The 21,298-nt window shown below is 36.3% G+C and overlaps 3 protein-coding genes across 4 annotated transcripts in view; all 3 read left to right on the plus strand.

The window, feature by feature from the left end:
• Positions 1 to 1,200: 1,200 nt before the first annotated feature.
• On the plus strand, positions 1,201 to 4,453 carry Cytc (mitochondrial cytochrome C). The gene is made up of 4 exons (XM_070293294.1): positions 1,201 to 1,331; positions 3,314 to 3,371; positions 3,556 to 3,697; positions 3,823 to 4,453. Exons 2-4 carry the CDS (start codon positions 3,333 to 3,335, stop codon positions 3,966 to 3,968), a joined length of 327 nt encoding a protein of 108 aa, XP_070149395.1. The 5' UTR covers positions 1,201 to 1,331; positions 3,314 to 3,332; the 3' UTR covers positions 3,969 to 4,453.
• A 65-nt stretch (positions 4,454 to 4,518) lies between these two features.
• LOC138931953 (rap1 GTPase-activating protein 1) overlaps positions 4,519 to 21,298 on the plus strand; it is a 123,082-nt gene continuing 106,302 nt past the window's right edge. The window contains exon 1 of one of the 2 annotated variants that reach the window (XM_070293286.1): positions 4,519 to 5,573. In XM_070293286.1, coding sequence (XP_070149387.1) covers positions 5,191 to 5,573 — 383 coding nt within the window. In that variant the 5' untranslated portion in view covers positions 4,519 to 5,190. Of the gene's footprint in view, positions 5,574 to 17,778; positions 18,370 to 21,298 lie in introns of those variants that run through there. The other variant, XM_070293287.1, reaches the window with a different exon arrangement.
• Positions 8,632 to 16,812, plus strand: LOC138931955 (uncharacterized). The gene is made up of 2 exons (XM_070293295.1): positions 8,632 to 8,936; positions 13,596 to 16,812. Exon 2 carries the CDS (start codon positions 13,601 to 13,603, stop codon positions 13,829 to 13,831), a length of 231 nt encoding a protein of 76 aa, XP_070149396.1. The 5' UTR covers positions 8,632 to 8,936; positions 13,596 to 13,600; the 3' UTR covers positions 13,832 to 16,812.

Here is a 21,298-nt window from a genome sequence, read left to right on the forward strand (position 1 = left end):
GCTGTCATGTAAAGGCACCTTAAAGTAATAAAGAAGTCCTGAGGGGGTGCCGTCCCATGACAGTCAGAATTTCGGAAAAGTTTGCTAATCCGATTTTTCGATGGCCTCGTTCCCCATGGAGTGACTTCCGGAAAACGGAATGCTATTCTAACCTCAAACTGTCTTTCAATTTAGAAAATTTCTTTATTATCTTCTGTTATAATGAAAAATGCATCCAAATTTCATTTTTTACGGTTTCTTCTACTGTAGTAATTATTTTCTTGTCATAAAATGATAAGAATAAATCATTCGATTTTTAAAAATTCAGGAAATATGTTAGTCTACGGAGAACTCGGTCACACAAAATTCTGGCTCGACAAGCGCACAATTTTTGACTTTGACAATAACTATTTGTAAAAAATAGCTATCGATCAAAAATTAAATATTTATAAATTAATAAATACTTACCGAACAATATTTATTAACAATGAAATCTTTCTTATATATATAAGAATTCAATCCCAATAATCTTTTGTATTTAAACTGATTTAAATAAGTCTAAATTTCTTCAAATAATTCTGATTGGTTGATCCCCACTCTATTACTTTCCCGTTTCCAAGATTCTGACTATCATGGGACGACACCTTAATTTTCCAATGTCGTATTTCGTATTTAACGCAATGAAAATTTGAAAACTCTAATCAAAATCGCATCATAATCAGAATTTGCTATTTTTTAATTAAAATTTTATGAAGGAGAAAAATATAGTCGGTCTCAATCTACATTTATCTAGACGCTACATGTGTATAATGGTTTGATTGACCAATCGGGGTAAAGATTTCTTTGTCCCGATTAGTCAATCAATAAAACTAGCGCGAATGGTCAATACATAGTGGACCAATCACAAATTGCCGTCTTGTGACATGCTTTAAATAGTGAGTCTCTAGAAGGGGGGAGGAAGAGCGCAGGGTTATATATATATATATATATATATATATATATATATATATATATATATATATATATATTACTAATAATTATATTTTTAATAATTTGTATAAAACTAAATATCATCAACTGATATCAAAACTAATAGATAAATAAGATCAAGTATAGATAATATATATAACAAATACAAAAGTTGGCGGGCAATTTCTTGTCGCCATCTAGCGGTGGCCGTTATGCGTCCGTCCTCAAGGAGCAATGCGTTGCATCATCCATAGAACTATTCCGAATTCGTATTTCGCGACCAGCCTGTGGTAGACCAGTGGCTCTACATCGATCGGGACCGCTATTCAAGATCGGACGACGGTCAAACAAGTTACGATTTTCCCGTGTGACAGGATTGTTCGGTGAGTAGAACAAGCACGCACGCAGGAAGCGTGCACGCACAGTGCGTATTGAAGATAGACGAGCCTCTTTTCTTTTCCCGAATTCATCTCGCCTTAAATCCCCCTCAATGATCTATACCACGTGTTCGCTCGCTCCCGCGTCAGCGAAATATGATTCGAGTCGATCTTATAACCAGAAATGGAGTCCTATTCTCGAAAGTACAGGATTTCAAAAAAGACGCTTTTGCGAAAAGTGAAAAGAAAATTTGGAAAAATCTCGCGGTGCCTTTTCTCTCTGAATGAAGGTCGCTTCATTTCCGACCTTCTCGTACAAGCGCGTGAGACAAGAACGACTTACGTAACGCTTCTAACCCTGGCCCTGAGTGAGCCAGTGTTAGAATGTTCCAAACAGTTACAATCGTGTGAGGTATGGCACTTTTACTCAAGGTCGTTACGGGGGAGATCGAAAATGTGACCATCGTCGATTGATCGAAATTTCAAATTCGACAGACTTCAATCTATCAACCAATTAATCAACTAACTATCAATCAATTAATTTAATATGAAATAGCGCTAATCGCGCTTATCGTAACTTTTCGCTATCTATAGTATAGATGATTTAGAGCTAGAATTAATAGTTGTTTATAAATTGGGCTCAAAGTTCAATCTTCTTAAGATTAGCTGCACGTGACTATATTTTTGCGTTTTCTTTATCCCGTTACATTTTTTTTTTTTTTTTTTTTTTCATCTGGATATCTGTCTCGAATGAACTTGGTATCACGTGCTGCAAAGAGTATCTTTGATTTATAATTTAATAAATGTAATCTTGATAATATTTGCGTATATTATTGCTTCGTGTTAAACATTCCGCGAGCGTGACGTGTCTTCAAAATTCTCTAGATACGTCATACGTTGTGACGTTATGTATGACGAAAGAATTACATTTCTTACATAATAAAAAAACAGTATATATATGTAATAAAAAAAAATATTACAAGTACATTTTAAAGAATAAAACAAGAAATATTACATAAAATTTTTATAGCAATATAATATATATATATATTTAGAACTTTTTAAATTATATAATAGAGAGAAAGAGAGAGAATTTGTCGTTATATAAACTGACGGAAATGGAAATTCTAATAACCAAGGAGTTATGCTGCTAATTTATTTTTTTATTATATATATTATTTATTTACACATATATATATTTATTATTTAAAAAAAAATATATATATATGTATATATAATATATATAATAAACAAATAAAAAAATAATAATAAATATGTAAATACTTGTGTAAACAAACATTCTGTGTAATTTTTATTCACCTAGCATAACTCTTTCTTGGTGTTGGAATTTCCATTTTCATCAGTGTATATATATATATTATATATAATTATATATATTATATATGCCAAGCTCTTACAAAAATGAGAGATTCAAAATTTATAAATATTTTTTAGAATATTATAAATAAATTTAAGAGATTATATAGAAGAGAGATTTCTTTATATATACTGTGTGCATTTGAGTTAGAAGTATGCTTAAGAGTATATTTTCGTTCTATGTTGACCAATGTGTTTGTGCTTCGTTCACATTGGCAAAGCAAAGCGCATAGAATAGCAGTAGAAAAAATATTCTCTTGTTGGCGCCAATTTTTCGAAATCGCTCTTGCGAAACAACATATCGTCATATTGTAATTGAAAGGTCGATCGTTTATCGATGACTATCTTCGTTATTTGAGAATTTAATTTTTAATTCAGATTTTGGCTTTATTTAATAAAATTATATGTATATCTGTTGTTAATATTATTCTTATTCTCGATATTATTATCATATACACTCATTAAATAAACTTGAGAATGAAGTTTTCATTAAACATTAATAATGAGAGATAAAATCTTTGATAAAATATGTAACACAGATGATAAAGATTAGTTTCTCTATTTTATTAATATTACAATTTTTGGGAATAATTATTGAACATTTTTTCCAGACTAGAGAATTAAACAAACATGGGTGTTCCGGCAGGTGATCCAGAGAAAGGAAAGAAGGTAATGAGCATGTTTAAATATTTGTATTAAACATCTTGCAAGCGTGATGTAATGTGTTAGCAATATTGTAATGGATGTGATGAAGGATAGTTCTATAAATGATAATATAATAATATAATGTGATGAATAATAGTTTTATAAATGGTAACTTACTGATACAATTGTGTATATTTTGTTTTCCTAGCTTTTCGTCCAAAGATGCGCACAGTGCCATACTATCGAAGCAGGTGGCAAGCACAAAGTAGGTCCCAATTTACATGGTCTCATAGGTAGGAAAACCGGTCAAGCTCCAGGTTATCTATATACCGATGCCAATAAAGCGAAAGGTACATATTTAGTAATTTATCAAAACAACAATTAAGACAATAAATTTTAATTATCACATATATCTAAAAATATAAATATTTATTTGTTCATCTAATTCTAATTCATATGTAAAACCACTTTTTAGGTATCACTTGGAATAAGGATACCTTATTCGAGTACCTGGAAAACCCAAAGAAGTACATTCCCGGCACGAAAATGGTGTTTGCCGGATTGAAGAAGCCACAGGAACGGGGGGATCTTATTGCTTATCTTGAACAAGCGTCGAAATAAGTACCCTGCCTCTCCTTTTCCGCGTGCATGCCGTCGATCGTAAAAATCACGAGAAATGCGAGCGAGTACGCGCGAAATGCCACATACGGCACGTGGCGCGACATTAGTACGATTATCATCTCATCACACCCTGTCATCTCGTGTTCATCTCATAGACTCTCTTGATGGTATTTAAAGCGTTCGCAATACGTGGTCGAATAGTAATGAATTGTTATTGTATTGTTGATATAAGTAGGTACTTGCAAGTATGTACATTAACGTGACACAGGAGTTTAGCTAGCTGACTCTGCTTCTTCTCTTTTTCTTCATCGAAAAGATATTCTCAGGAACGCCCGCCATATGAGTGGTTGAGCCACTCTTGCATCTCACGGATTCGCATCGTGCGTCCCTGGCTATTTATTCTAATCATATCGATTGTATCATGCAGCGAGTGTTGATCTGTAAATCAAGGACAAAATACAGACTAGGCAATTGAAAATTTATAATTGTGTCCTCTTTGTTCACTAGGATTAGAAATTAGATTGGATTAAAATTAATCTGATACTTAAATATCCACGATTTTATTAGCATTAGCTATCATTGACGCGCTATAATTTTCAAACATTGATTAGATTAGACAAATGCCGCCATATCGCTATATCGATTGTTTAAGTATTTTATCGCTTTCGTATATTACACACTTTCCCTATCCTATTATTATTAGTCTTTCCTTTTTATTTAAAGAACTTTAAAATTGATAAAAGCTAAATAGGAAGGATGCGGTTAACACCAGCAGGAAGTCTATGGCTTGTTTGAGGTTTTATCCGATTTCTTGGTGAAATTTTATAGTAATTGTTCTCGGTGCATCGTTCCGATGTAACGCGTTGTGCGAGCGATTCACATAATCGTATATTTCGAATGGTGTTATAATGAAATTTTTAACGCGTAAATAATAATCGCAGAATTTGGGATTTTAGTTCTCATTGATGACAATCATTTGTGAGAGAAAAGACTTTGAAAGAGATTATTATTTCAACTACATATGATTTATTATCTTAATTCTTATTTTTCAGACTCGTCTTTTTTTTCTTTTTCTGTGGTAGTGCCGAGATTTGATTCGTGTGTATCGAGAAAATAATTCTTTATTGATATATGATGGTAAATTTCCATTCTTAATCGGATAAGTATTTGCATAAAACATAAAGCATTAAAGTGCGCTTGAATAAATCATTCTCAGAAAATTATGACGAGCAATTCAGAGTCACCCGATCAAGCTCTTTCGAGCATCGACAGCAATTGTATCGCAAGGCCCAAAGATAAGACATCTCTGAGATTACGATTAGGTCGCATCTTCAGTTCTAATGGACTCAAGAGTCCTAAGAGTCCAAAGAGCGTGTCTAATTCGCGCGGGTCGAGTCCTAGTCACGGCAGCCCTCGCGCCAGGATGAGATATTCATGGCAACCGGGAACTTTTGACAGCGAAGAGAATCGATCGCCGGAGAGCGGAATCTCGAACTTGTCTTCATCGTCGAAATCATCATCGATCGGCATCAATGCAACAAGCTCGCCTAAAAGTCCATCTACGCCAAAAAGCCCTTGCTCTTTGATATGGTATCTCAACGATAGGTAAGTTTCCTTATTTGTATTTTTGCAAAATTGATATATTACGCTTTAAATTGATCATATATTACATATGCGTATATATTAGACATAAAAAATTTTATCTCTTTGTTCAATTAGCTAAGTTATAATTACCTAAGCTATTATTATAATACAAAGTGGATATTTTCATCTCAAATAATCTTGGGTCATTAACGCGATGTAAATAAATTTTATTAATAAATATAATGGTACATTTTTTTTAAATGTCTGAAGGAGCTTTATAAAAATCTCAACAAAAATGAAAAATAAAATTAATTATATAGAATTAGTTTTAATAAATTTTTTATAATTTAATCTCTCTTGGCTGTTAACAAAATTTTCCTCTTTTGATCAAAATAGAGTTTTCTTAAACAATCTTTTCCGAAAGTGTCGCTGGATTTATATTTTTTTTTATATTGGGATATTTATATTTTTTAAGACTACATATATTTATATAAATATGCACACACACACACACACACACACACTCTCTCTCTCTCTTAATTATGTGAGTAGACTTTTACGAATACACTTCCCACTCCTTAGTATTTATAACACGAATATAAAATTATACGACGAATAATCTTTTTTTTTTTTACTCTTTGTGGGCGTTTCGCTGACCTGGAACTATGGTATATTGTTCGTCAAAGAGTAACTCAAACTATTTTTATCCCCGACGGGCACTCGACACACCTCTAATGAAAGATTATTCCCGCGGAATAGATAAACGCACTTGCTGCTGTGTACATTAGTATCGTTTGCCACGGTGTTTGTTAAACACACTGTGTAAGCTGTCTAATCAGGGTCCGTGGCCATATAATTCTCGCATCACGCGATAACATACGCGAGCCTCATATAAGATTAATCAAACTGAGAGCTATATTTTTTTAATTGATATAGTTTTATCATTACTTTTTACATTTTTATTTTTCTAATACGATATATAATAAAATTTGAAGAAATCAAATTTATCAAAATTTTCTAAGGAGATAAATTAAATCGTGAAACTACCAAAGAGATGATTTTATTAAAACTCAGATATATTAGAGCTGAAAATTAAAATTATACTTGAGATTATTAATATTTTTCACGGGGAGGGACGGGGGGAGGGGGGTCGGATTCGAAAAACGCAGGGATCAATTTATCGAAAAGTATATGTCTCCTATTTATACATAGATATTTTTTTCTCTATATATTCTTACAGTGGCATTTATCATAAGTAGAATCCTATATAATCAGAGAAGCGACATCGTTACCCCCTCCATGCTTCCCACGATCGCCATGTTGGTCCCGCAGTTGTCCATGTGTAATCTAAAATGTCTTAAAAATGTCTCAGAGATATTCAAAATGTTTTTTTTTCCCCAATAAAAAATAACATTACAAATATACTTTTTTCTAGCATTTTCTATAGCATTATCTGTCTTTGTTTAACTTTCGGTGAACAACAAAGATGAAATGATACGTGAGCGTTGCGGTCGTTAAGTGGAACGGGCCCGGTAGCGGTCAGCCAATCAGCAAGCGAAACGCCATTGTCGCTTCTCTGATTATATAGGACTCTAATCATAAGTATAAAAAAAGAAGATATCTATATTACATCATTGGTTATCCATCCACTCTTGCTTAAGTATTCTGACGGCATTTCGTGGCTAACGTAACCTAGGAGTTTCACGCATAATCATGCGCGGTTCCTCCATATACATATATATACGGGAAGAAGTCCAAGAACAGATGTATCGATCGGGATGGATACCTTTATGTTTGCGCCGAGCAAACCGCCGGTTGCTCCATGTTAGATAACGAAGATAAAAATCATGAGATGATCTCTTTGGCAAGTGCTCAAAGTACCGATCAAAGTTTCGTCGTCGAGCGCAAAATAGCCGATGATGTAGGGATTATCTGAATGACTCGTGTCGGAAATGTGTACTGTGCGCACTCCGAGTCACGTATATACGATATCACGAGATTATCTGACTATGCAAATATAGACGGGGGAGAGGGGGGAGGGGGAGGGGGAGGGGAGGTGGGAATAGCTTCCGCATAAAGCGAACAATACAATGAAGGGGGTGACGAAGTTTTATGGTTTCTTTAGCCAGTTTCTTAAGCACTTTTCATTTAACGAAGAGAACAATATTAAAAATTGTAAAAAGATGAAGCTATATAAGCGCTTTGATGCTTTTAAAATTATACAGGATGCGGCATTTAAATTGACACATCTAAAATATCATAAAAACAAAGCATTTTATTAAAAGAATGTTTCGGAAAGAAGTATTGCGATAAGATTATCGAATGTTAATTTTACGAGATATTTTATATTTTATATTTTATATTTTATACTTTACATCGAAATATGTCAGATATGTTAAGATCTAAAATAATTTGAAATATATTAATTAATGAAAAAATACTTTATTATAGCGTTTTGAAAAGGTCTCAAGAAGGGCTATAAGAATGTGCGATAAAAAATAAATGTTTCCATTTAAAAAATAAAGTTGACCTTCAAATGACCTTCAGAACCACCAAATTAAAAATAAATAATCCTGTTCCCTTCCCTTAATATTAAATATTTTTTATAAAATGCTTTGTTTTTATGATATTTAGATGTATCAATTTAAATGCCGTATTCTGTATAATTATTTTTATAAAAACAAATTTTATAGATCAACAAACAATATCTATCTTCCTTTCTTTGAAAATTGTCGTTCTTACGAGTATTTCAAATTTGACCTTAATTTAAGACGGCTGCGATCGTCCTAAATAAGCGAGAGACATGATTTTCGCTGAGTACGCAAATTTTGTTAAATAAAATTACGTTGAAATTGAATAATAGGGGCATTAATGTTAACGATGTCAGTTTTCGAGTTTTGTCATACCATTTGAGTAAGATAAGTCGGCGAAACGCGTCACGTACGAAAGTAGGACGTATCTCAAAAATTTGGATGAGCGAGGGGAGAGACGGGACAGCGTTTAGACAGTCGCGGTGGGTGTTTTAGCTTTTTCGTACATCGTCGAAAAACCATTAACCAAGCCGGGTCGATGCAGCGCCGGCGCTGCGGAATGCGCGGCCGACGAAGACGAGCGACCCCACCATCACCATCCACCGTGTACCGTCCCAACGATCGCGTCGACGTACAAGTTACGCGACGGAGAGGAGGTGCCTCGTCTCTCCTCTCCTCTCCTCTCCTGTCCTCTCCTGTCCACGGTTTCGATGCACCTTGTCGTCGTGTTCCGCAGAACGCTACGCGCCGTGCACGGAATCGCTGTGGAAGATCGCGCGTTCACCAGCTAGAATAATCGACGCCCGAGAGAGCTCGACGAACGAGCTGCAGCTACCAAACACGAGTCGATCAGGTGAGTGACGATCAAAAATTCGCGTCGACTATGTCCTGAGAACTTGGAGAACCATTTGATTCCGATAGATCTAGAGATAATTTTTGGCAACGGCTGGAATGATATGGTAATTGAATCGCGTGAGAAATCATTTGTAGACTTCGGTGTGTCTTGTCGGAATATATTTTTTCATGTTCACATTCAAATTGTAGTATATTTGCTTCATGCTATAGGAACGAATATTTTTCACTAGGCTAGATCACGTTCGGCTCTCCTACGGTTGACAGATCGATTGAACATGGTTTTGACATTTAACGACCTATTGATCCCACTGAAACTATTATATAGCGAATAAGCACGACGATGGTTATCGGCTATCATCACTTATCAAAACTGAAATGATTTTGTAACTATTGGAATATTTTTATTATTTTTTTAAAAACATTTGTTACTTTTGCAGATGGTATAACTAAAAAACACCATAAAGACATCTATCGCGATCTTAATTTTTTGGATGTCTAGAAAACAAGTTTTAATTTTCTAGATATCTCGAGTCGCTCTCAAGTCGTTATAATTGTCACGGTAAACTTATCAATTGTCAATTAATCAATAATTTACGGGGGGACACTTTGGTTTGCTGTTAGCGAATTAAGATTATCGCGTGACAACTAGGACGATTGGATGGATGGACGGTTCGAATAACGATTGGACTCTTCGAGGTGGAATCGTATTCTAGAAAATTTCTCTCGAAGAAATCATGTCAGGGCTGTCGATATTGAAAATAATTATCGAGTTATCGAAACGCCGAAATAATTCAACAATCGAGAGATAAATCTCTCCGTTGTTATATTTCTTTCCTTCTTTTTAAAACATGTGTGATCGAATGAAGATACTCTTTAATAAACACATAAATATAATCTTATGAATCTTACAGACATATTAATTGCAAATTGAAATTGGCATTTTTATATTGTTTATTTTAATTGGCTCTTTATTAACGTTTTTATATATACAGGGTGTCTCCAATTTAAATGGCAAAACTTCAAGAACGTGTAGGGGACCGAAAAACTAAGACAAGAAGTCCTTTAGAAGTTTGCTCGTTTTTGCTCCATTTTAGAGAAAATCGCAAAAATTCAATCTCTCATTGTCGGTTGCTCTCTTGAGTTGATTGGCACCGAATAAACTTTCTGCTTCAAGGTTCCTTACATATGTAAACACTAGATGTTATCCTTTACGGTGCCAATCAATTCAAGAGAGCAATTAAGAGACCGAATCATAGATGCAGTGTACCAAATATCACTAGAACAATGTCTAGCTGCAATTAATGAGGTCAGTGCTAGATGTAATGCTTGCATTGCTGCAAGAGGGCAACATTTTGAACAATATCTGCATTAAATAGATGATAACATAAATAAATAAGTAAAAAAACGAAAACTTGTTTTGTTTCTTTGTTTGTAATTTTCTCCAAAATGGAGCAAAAACGAGCAAACCTCTAAAGGACTTTCTGTCTTAGCTTTTCGGTCCCCAACACGCTCTTGAAGTTTTGCCATTTAAATTGGGGACATCCTGTATTAATGCTTTCCTTAAATGTGAAAAATCAATCTTCGACATCGACTCTACGATTTCATATTCTACACATGTAATTCCGTGATGATATTTTTGAATATGTACGCAGATATATAACGTTTATTGATATTTTGTTCGTGCCAATGACTCGTAACCTTTGTTGCGTGCACCAAGTAAAGCTCATTCAATCAAGTAGCGCGTGCAGGTCTAAGGACGGCCTCGAGCAACGACCAGGATTTAGGGTACGGAATCTCTCGACATGCGTGTTTATACACACACATACATATACTTACACGCGAAAATACACAAGCTCGCGATGACATGTTTACGTATTTATTCCGCAAACGTAAAACGAGTGCGTAATTAATTTATTCAAAATAGAAATAATCTTGATGAATGAAGAGAAAAATATTGTATTCAGTGATAAACAATGCTAATTTCTCGCGCGAAAAATTTCTTTTCCAAAGAACAATATACAGAAAAAAATTATAGTAAATCATAATAAAAATCTTCGAGAGTAGATTATCCTAAAATATAAAAGCCGAAAGATCTTTGGTTGCTTTTTTCCATATATTGAGTTTTTCCTTATGTATTAAAAAAAAAAGAGAGAAAGAAAAGAAAGTGTAGAGAAATATATGCCGTATCTCTGGAGATTTATATCGCATCGATCGAAGTTGTATTTAATTGCAATTGCAGCTGCGAGCTAGCATGGTGCGTATGACGAAATGTGCGTTTACTGCTATTAGAGATGCGTGACATCACGATCACGTAATGCAGATGACGGCCGGTTGTATACGAAGAGAAAAACAGAGAGAGAGAGAGAGAGAGAGAGAGAGCAAGAAGATATAAACAAATAAAATCTTCACAGAAATTTAATGGATATTCAGACAGGCTTGTCATAAATGAGTTGTAAAACTGTGCTGATCAAAGTTAACTGATTATTTGTAGGGGCAATTTTTTTTCTTTTTAGACGGAATTACAGTTAGCCTTCACAGCTGACACCGATGAATTCTTAAAAAAAGACATTGTAGAGAGCGATATTATGGTATTTCAGTTGGTGAGAAAACGGATAGAAGGAAAAGGCGGTATCGAGAGTGACACGGCCGTGTATATGATGTCAGCCCGCGCATCATCGAACGAAAAGTAGGTCTAGGGAATCAGCTGGTCGAAAGAGACGCGTGCGCCAACCGAGACGCCCACCTAGCGATCGCGCGCTCTTGGAAACACAGCGGTTTCGTAACAGTATAATAAACAGAGCCGTATAATATAGGGAGCAATGCATGACGTTGACTCACGTTTCTTTCGACGTACGACATGCGTATTATAAATTCGAAACAAGAGATACACATTTTTCTTTTTAACCTAGAAACGAACGCACATGCAATTAGATGAAGATGATAATTAATTAAGCATATATTGTTATGTAAAAATTGAGAGAAATTGAGTTTGCTTTTGAAAATATTGTTGTTCTTCGAAATTAAGAATTATATATCGTAACGTAAGAACGAGATTATATTCGTAACATATGTGCGTTAGAGACGACCGTGACCGAATAGACGCAAATAAACATAATCAAGGCTAATACGGCATTTACGCAAAGTGATCCGCGGATTTTTCCTTCCGCTGGTCGGAGTTCATCGCGGAATAATTGCAATTGTAGAGATTTATCGTCAGAATAATCGCGGCTCGCGTCAAAGTCGTACCGCTCGCGTAGGCGGACTTGTTGGATTCAACGTTTTACATAAATCATGAGTAAAAATATGTAGATAAAGAGATACACGAGATATTTAAAAATAATTAAAAACATTTTTGTAAGAAATATAAAAATATTTTTCTTAAGAAATTTATAAATCTATAATATTTAATTAGCAGCGTTTTATACTTATAATTAGAAATCCTTCCATTCTTTGAATCGGCAGCGATACGGTCGGCAAGCTCAGACTTGAGCTTTGTTAACCCATACAGCACTAAAGCTTGCAACAACATTGGTGCAATTTGCAATATTGCAATATTGCATATTGTAGTTTAATGTTGCAGAAATATTACAAAAACATTATTTTACAATATAACTTTAGTAATGTTACAGCAACATTCCAAAAATATTCCAAAGAAAGTATTCGATAATCGCTAGTTCATTCGTTTACCGCTATGCGGCGCATATTGCGCTATCTATTCCGCATTTAATTTTTAGTCACGATGATTATATAAAGTTTACAAAGAGCGACTGATAAGATTAAAGATATAATAACTATTTTTATTAGCTTAAATTGTATGATATAACCCCAACACAGGGGAATCAGACATTGGACTAAGAATTCTTTTAACAGTTTCCATTCTTATATAAAATCAAAAATTTGATAATAATTTTTTAACATGCAAGATACTTCAGATTTTAATAAAGAAATTTTGAGATTATATGAAGACAAGAGAGATGTGAAAAAACTTGTATGCGTAAATCCACCACAATCTTTTTGCATATCTGAATATTTCGGATACAAAGAGATTGTGAATTTACAAAATTGCAAATTGAGTTTTTTCTTATTTCTCTTAGATATTCTTTGTCACTGAAGGAAGTCGAATGTGTACCGAAAAATTTGCAATTTATAATTTCGTTATTATTATAATACAGAAAATCTATATACACACTAAATCCTGATTCTTATATGCCTAATTTCTTATTATTTTTTTCATATGTTAAAGATATTATGTCGATAAATATACATAAAGCATTATTGCATATATATTATATTGCTGCAATATTATATTGCAATATTTCTGTAGGCGGATATTTTACTGTTGCTGCAATATCATAACAACGTTGCAGCAACATTTCGTAATGTTTCTGCAATGTTGCAATCTTGCAGAAAAATGTTGCTGCAATGTTGTTGCAATCTTGCGGTGCTGTATGGGAATCGATACGTAACGATATAACGTACATATTTCGCTTCGGTTTTTATCAAAGTAGTATGCCACGACAAATGATGGCACTCTCGAGCGTCACCGTTACGCGCTCTCATTCTCCAAGTTCCATCTATGACGGACAAAGTACCGCGAGAATGCCTCACCACATCAATCTTTCTCTCATCTTTTATCGCTTTCCCTATCGCGTAACAGCGGACATGAAGTACTCGCCGCAGCAGCAACGGCAGCAGCAAAAGCAGAGGAAGTCGGAGAGCAGCGACGCCGCATCCATGGACGCGACGTCGCCGTCCGTTGCCCAGGAGCAACGCAAGACCTCGTCGACGTCGTCGTCGACGCGGGCCACCGTTTGCCGTTCGCCGTCCACCGGCATGTTCGCCTGGATGCGGGTGTTCCGGCTGGCGTCGATGCTGCACCAGATTGGCTGCTAAGGTCCCCTTCGCGAGCGCGGGGCCTGCGAGGGAGAAACAGACAGAGAGGGAAAGAGAGGGGAGAGAGAAAAAATCGATAGAAGAATCCAGATATCTTAAACAATCTCAGATTAAATAATTAATATCGTGCAATGGCGGGTAAAATGCGCGTAGCCCACAGGCAGTCCTGTTTCGTCCCCCTTCGCGCGTCGCGATTTATATATATATATATATATATATATATATATATATATATATATATATTTATACACGGCCAAGTTGTTAATAAATCGTAGGTACGCGGCCGATGTTGTAGCCCGATAATAGTGCGTTACGCGAATGGCGAGTCGTAGAGATCCGATTCGCCGCGTAGAAGATGTCGTAAACTGGGCCGCGCCCCCTGGTAGCATCGAGTAGGGGTATCTTTCGAAAATACAAAGAGACGCTCCCTTTCTTGAGTGGGCGATTTATTTATAGAGTATAGTTCCTCGTCTCTTATGAGAGTGTTATACGTTTATCCCGACTCACTCCTTTGAATACTTTAGAGTCACGAGAAGAATCTAATTATTATTCCATCCATATATTTCCACGTGTTTGTCTCGCGTGTGAAATTCTCGTTTTATTTTAGTCAGAGTACAAGGGGATGTATAATCTAACGACTAATTTAAGTCGTTACCGTCTCCTACAGAAATTTGGCGCGGCCCCCGAGTCACACGCGTAGCCGCACGCAGAGCAGAATGTATGTCTCGCGAGTAACTTCGTATATTTTTTGTACATATATGAATGGATTAAGGAGAGAGAGAAAGAGAGATGCAAAATTCTAGCAGCTTTACAAATGATTCGATAGAGAGAGAGAGAGGCTGCGCTTCGACAAAAAGGATGTGACGTTACTCACGAAACCGCAATTAGACGGTTAATGGACCGATCGATGGGTCCTTATTCTCTAAATTTCTTAGAGTGAAATTTAACTCCAAACGAGTGAATATTCACTTCAAGCGATAGTGGAAATACTGCTACTCGTAATTAGTGAAAATTCACTTTTCACAAAAGTGAACTGTTTAACTTTGAAGTAAAATGAATGTGTTATTCGTTTTGAAGTGAATAACTCACTCTCGATCAGAGAATGGAGTCATCACTGTTTTGTCAAGAGAATTTTTCATTCGATTTTTACGAGTAAACAGATTCATTCTTAGGAAGTATAAATCTTAATTCTAAATCGGCTTTCTCTCGCACTGAGATAGCATGCTACGTGCAACGTGTGAAGCTTCGATAAGTTGAAATGAAAAGCAATATCATTGCTTCTCACTTCAAATAATCAAAACTGCATATCGCACATAGCATATTATCTCAGTGCGAAAGCCGGGCTAATACCCGTATTCATAGTCCTTCCTTATTTTAAGGACGGAGGAAGCCTCCATGAAGGATTCCTTGAATCTGCAAGGCCACCTTGTTTCATAGATGGACCTCGAGTCTCCCTTTCAGAAGGAAGGAATATTTTAGGGATTTTTAGTGACCGACTGGAGGCAGCACCGTTTTATGCTGCCTGCAACTAATTTCATATAATACATATAAAAACTTTTTCGTATCTTCAAAAAATTCCACGGGATTTTCCCAATCGCGAATGTATCTTTTCGGAATCCGCCACAGAATCCGATTCTCTGGATTTTCGTCTTCAAATCCATCGTCAGAATCATTTAAAAATTCATTGTCCATTATCCCTTTTTCCTTTATACATTTTCAGTTTGAGAGCGCGACAACAAATAACCACAAAACCACAAATGTAACGAAACTAACTTTTGGAGGTTATATTTGGTTATATTCTGCGTATCGTCTGCTAAAAAGGTCGCATCACTCCTCAAGGAAGCTCGTGACCTTCCTTGAGATAAGGGAGCCAATAAGATTCCTTGTTCGGTCAAGGAAAGTTTATGAAACGTGGAACGAGGAACAAGGAATCCTTATTCCTCAAGGACGGACTATGAATACGGGTATAAGTCTCCTTTTTTTCTTGTCTCGTACCAAGTACAAGCGCAACGAAAATGATACCGTCGAGAGACAGCGAGACGATAGTGTTTTTTCTTTTTTTGCTAATGGCGGACTCATGCATGCTTCACGTGCGCTTCATTCACTCTTTACGAATAAAAATATTCACTCTATAATACATAGAGTGACAATATTCACTCTACAAAATAGAGTATACATATTTACTCCATTTTGCAGAGTGATTTTTTTCATTCTACAATAAAAAGTGGGAGAATTCACTCCTATGAGTGAAAAGTCACTCCAACTCGAATGATTCGACCAGTCACTCAATTTTTCGAGTGCATTTTCGTTCTAAGAAATGTAGAGAGTACTTAAACCTCGTAATAATCGAAGGTGGATTCGTCGCTTAGAGGATGAGGAAAAATTCCCGACAATCGTTATTTTACGAACGTCGAATGTACGTCTGCCATAGTGATGTTGACCTGTAGTCGAATTATAATATACGAATGTTACAGCGTCGCGAAACACTACGTCTCTGCGAACAGCTGATCGATTTGATTTTTCGATCTGTCATCCCGCGATCCTCCCCGTTGAGTTTCTCTCGTTCCCCGTTGTTCAATCGATGACATTACCGTACATCAGGATGCGCACCGTGAGTTCTATTTTTATATAGCATGTATACACAAACGACGAGATGTGCCGTATTTTTTTTCTTTTTTTTTCGCGAAGCGATATCACTCGCTTCGTCGTAAGCGGAAGAAAAATGGTGAGACTCGGTTGACAAGGTGCGCCCCCTTGCCCCCTCTTCCCTTCCCCCGATCCGCCCCATTGTCCCCTCGATTCCGCGAGGAAGTTACGCGACTTCCTCTAGGGTGTCTGCGATTACGTCCGATTCCGACTCCCCCGTTGATTGTCTCGTCACGTTCAACGCCGAGCTCTATCGATGTTATATCTCGTTGATCGTTATATGAATATATTTTATGATTGCGCAGATTCACTAATAAATTAAATATTTGCTTTAACTCGTGCCGTTGCTCTTTTTCCCTCATCTTCATTAGCACATTTCCAATAGCTCGTTCACAAATATACAGCATGCAAATAATATAGCAAGCAATATAAAATTATGAAAAAAAAGAGTTACATATAATTATGATAAATAATTCTTAGATATAAAGACTAAGTATATCATATGATTTACTGAGCCAGAGCTCATTCGCCGATAATTTCCTTTATTACAACTCTTTTTTTCGTTATTAACTCCAAAGAGCATACTTTTCGAGCAATGATAAAATTAACGACACAATCGGAAGTTTAAATAAATAAATTTATTTTAATAATTTAAATGAGTAATAAAAAAATTGAAAAATATGTGTGAAATTTAATTCAATTTTAATCGGTATATTTAAAAATCAAATATATATATATGGTTGATATATGAAATATGATATATGAACTTATATGGAAATTGCGTGAATATAAGGTATATAATTCTACTTAATAAAAAAAAAATACCGATAGAAAATAATATTAAATAGATTGTTTAAAATTTTAAATAGCTCTTTTAAAAAATAATCCTTTTATTAAATAGTTCTTTAAAAGAAAAATGTATCATAGGCTAACGCCCTTGATAAATACTGCGGTTAAAGAATAAAACACTAAAGCAAGTAAGTACCGATGGTAAATGATAGAAATATATAATTGAATTTTTATTTAAAAATTTAAATTTTGAAATAGTATAGAGTAAGAGAGATATTACATACAATATCTTTTTTACAATTATACTTTTTCAATCTGAAATGAAAAATAATTTATTTCAATTATACGAATAGCGCCGTGGGAAAATCATTTTGAATCAGAGTCCGCACAGCCAGCGGACCGCGCGACCTGCCTTATCTGTCAAGTTACTCACGAATCTCCGCGGGGGGGCGACAGCCGCGTGACCAAAGACGAGCGACGCTTGCGCGGGAGGAGAGACGGTCGCGCGCGCATGCAGTTCTTCGTCTTTCCTCGCGCATCCCGGTATCGCGATCAAACGCTTTCCCCGGTGTCCCGGTATCGCAGAGAGAAGCGCGCGAGCGCAACCCACGGATCGCGACACGGCGAGTGATTTTTCATGGGGAAAAGGATCCGATTACGCGCGCGCGAAAGAAGAGAGATCGGATCTGTCACTCAGCGCCCGAGACTCGACGACAATCCGCGGCAAACTTCGCGCGCGTGTGCAAACGAACCTTAAGCACTGGTCGACCGCAGCCGGTCCGGCGTCCGGCCGCTCGCATCAGTTATCGTCGCTGATCTGAATGAGACATGAGGCGACCCTTGACCCGTCATCTGTCCGAGGGTGGCGGCAGCGGTGGCGGTGCCACGGCCGATAGCGGTGGTGGCGTCGGCAGTGCCGGTAGACGACAACAACAACGTTCATCCGTGAAGGAGGGCGGCGACGAGCGCGGATACACCTGGACTTGTCGCGATTACACCCATCACCTGTCGTTCGGCGATCTCCTCAAGGCCCCTACGCCCCCGGCTGAGTACCGTGGCCGCGCGACCATCTCCCCGGAATCCCGCAGCGTCGCGATCCACAGGTAGGGTGCTTAACCCCGTTACCTTTTGCTCCCCTTTTCCGCTTCTTCTACATATCTCTCTCTCTCTCTCTCTCTCTCTCTTTTCAATCTTTCGCAATCGGACGTTTATCGCCGTTCTATATATATATTGATATATTCAATGGTGGTGTATGTATGTATGTACATTCCATATTTGGAAAATCGCGCGATTGGAAATTTGACCTAAAGCTAATTTCCGATAATATCGCTGACGTCGCTATTAGAAAGCCTCGCCGCCTCGCCCCATTATACGATATCGCCATTGGTTCATTAATATATCGCGCTATGTATATCACGAGTCGAACGCTTCCGGCGTTATTATTCTCTCCCTCGAAGGCCGAGTAAATACTTTTTATACGAATGAATGAGATTCAATCGCTACGATCAACATATAGATGTCGTTACACCACAAGGTTACAAGCGTGTTGTTATTGAAACTCTTTCATATCCTACATCTTATTTATTGAAAGATATATAAATATACGTATATATATATATATATAGGTATATACAGGATGGCCCCGAACGTTCCAGCCAGACTTTGAGATCTTATAGGAAATTTAATTCTGAACCAAAAATTTCCTATAAACATGGATTGAAAAATGCTTTCTTAAGAAGTTATCGCTCAAAAACCTATGAAATCGTGATTATTTTACACATTTTTCCAAATATCATGGAAAACGTGGGTTTTTTAACAAAAAGTAGCGAAACAACAGTTGTAGAAAATTAAATTATCTTTCAAATAAGATCAAAATGATTGTTGTACGTTCCATAGATTTTGATATAACCAGTTTCAAATGTACAAAAAGTGCTTTTGTTACTTATTGTTAGATCGATTAAAGTTGAATCAGGAGGAAATTCGTAAATCGACCAGATCGGTCATTACTCGATGCCGAAAGTGTATTGGAGGGGGGGAATTTTGAGAATAGTTAGCTTTTTCACGTCTTTATTCATTTTCTACTATTACGTGCTATTTTAGTTTAAAAAGATTTCTTTTATTTTCATAAAAGAAAAAGAATTTTATCTTTTATTTTCATCGTTTCTTCAAGAAATTTATTAAGTTTCATTTTCTTTTCACATTTTCACAAATGTAAGTGTATTATTAATTTTATAATTTTACAATATATATATATATACACATCATATTTTAAATAAATTAATTTTAATAATACAATTTTCTAGAATCTATTAACATACATCAAATATCGTGATATTTGTCTTACATAACGAAGGGGTTTATTTATATGGAGACTAAAAGGAGGGGGGGGGGGGAAGTAGAAGAGAGAAAGAGAGAGAGGACATCCTCATTCCAGCCTACGGTCGCCAATACACTGGCGGGCGATCGTCGATCGACCGTCGAGCGGAGATGATCGTTGAGTAATAAATTAGATTCGCTAGGTGCCGGGAATGGATGCGATCGCGTTGGCAAGTAGAGCGGAAGAGGAACGGAAGCGACCTTGAGGAGAGGAGCAGAAGCGCGTTCTCGCTATCTCGATCGGCGGGATGACCCCGCTATTTCGATTAGCTCTAACGGAGCTGCCGTTCGTTGCGTCGACCGGAACAAACGGGAACTGGGTCAGCTAGTTTTTTAAAGGCTTCGCGCGCTCACTTCCCTTTCCCCCTTCCTCCCTTTCCATCCTTTATATTCGTCGCGATGAATGAATGGGGCGCGTTATGTAAACTCGACGAGCGATGAATAAAGTCGAGAGAGAAATCCCGCTATATCAATAAAAACACACTGCCAATTATTTTAATTAGAAATTATTTTTCTGTTACCAGCAGAGAGAGAGAGAGAGAGAGAGAGAGAGAGAGAGAATATATATTGCAGTGCCCTACTGCATTTGTATGTGAATAATAATGATAATATTGGATACCAATATTAATGATCAATTTTTTATGGAATTAAATTAATTTTAATGGAATTAAATAATGTGATTTTGTATATATATATAACGATGTTACATATATTAAAAGAGTTATATAAGAGAAAACCGATATTTGTGAACTCACGGAAGATATCTGTAAAATATTGACATTTGATATTATTTCGATAAATGGATTTCTGCAGTATTTGATCATGCCAATAAGATTGAGTTTGCGAGATTCCCATCATGGCTCGTAATATCTTACAGCCTCAAGAGAGAGAGAGAGAGAGAGAGAGAGAGAGAGAACGAAAGAAATAAAATGTAACAAATTAAATAAAATATTATAAAAAAAATATAAGTCTGTCTCGCAATTTTCGAATTATTATTTATATAATTTTTTTGTATTTTTATAAATACATTTTTTTCTATATAAATTTCGAATAACATAGAAAAATATATTTTCGTGCTCAACGTTATATTATTAGCCTCTCTATATTTTTCGTCTCATCAACCACGAAATTAGCTTTATCCTGAATATTGCATGGAGATGTCTCTCTTACCAATGCGTTTCTCGAGAAACAAGTCGGTTCGTTATCGGGGTTCACTTGAGAGCTTTCCTCGTTTGCAACTGCGATAAGAATCCGAATGCAAATTGACGTATTGCCGGTGTGACGCGTGCGCCCTCCGCGGATCGATTTCGAAAGAAGATTAACGACCGTGCGTTAATGACGGCGATAGGGGGTCGTGTAAAATAATTCCGCTAAATTTGACCGGTACAATAAGGGGTGTCCGGGATTCGAGAAAAAAATATGGGCAACGTGCGCCGGTAATTGGCTATTTTACTCGCGATGCACCCAGACCTAACTGTCTCTACAGGGGGTTGTATCCCTTTTACTCGAGAGCCGTCCTCGATTGAACCCTATGAAGGGATTATTTTTCCCCGACCAGGTAACATGAAAGGGTGGAACTGACTTGTCATCTCGGAACTTAAGCGCCAAAAAAATAGTTTTGAATGAATTAAAAATATTCTTTTACGTTATAATGAA

The sequence above is a fragment of the Polyergus mexicanus genome, unplaced genomic scaffold (genome assembly GCF_030449975.1).
Source record: "Polyergus mexicanus isolate NDT 795.1 unplaced genomic scaffold, iyPolMexi1.0 SCAF_3, whole genome shotgun sequence".
Classification (NCBI taxonomy): domain Eukaryota; kingdom Metazoa; phylum Arthropoda; class Insecta; order Hymenoptera; family Formicidae; genus Polyergus; species Polyergus mexicanus.

Bases quoted from the DNA above. Each gene is read 5' to 3' on its own strand.
- Cytc (XM_070293294.1), top strand. From the start codon at position 3,333: ATGGGTGTTCCGGCAGGTGATCCAGAGAAAGGAAAGAAG. The intron at 3,372-3,555 runs GTAATGAGCATG...TTGTTTTCCTAG, and splicing joins ATCCAGAGAAAGGAAAGAAG to CTTTTCGTCCAAAGATGCGC. The intron at 3,698-3,822 runs GTACATATTTAG...ACCACTTTTTAG, and splicing joins CGATGCCAATAAAGCGAAAG to GTATCACTTGGAATAAGGAT.
- LOC138931955 (XM_070293295.1), top strand. From the start codon at position 13,601: ATGAAGTACTCGCCGCAGCAGCAACGGCAGCAGCAAAAGCAGAGGAAG.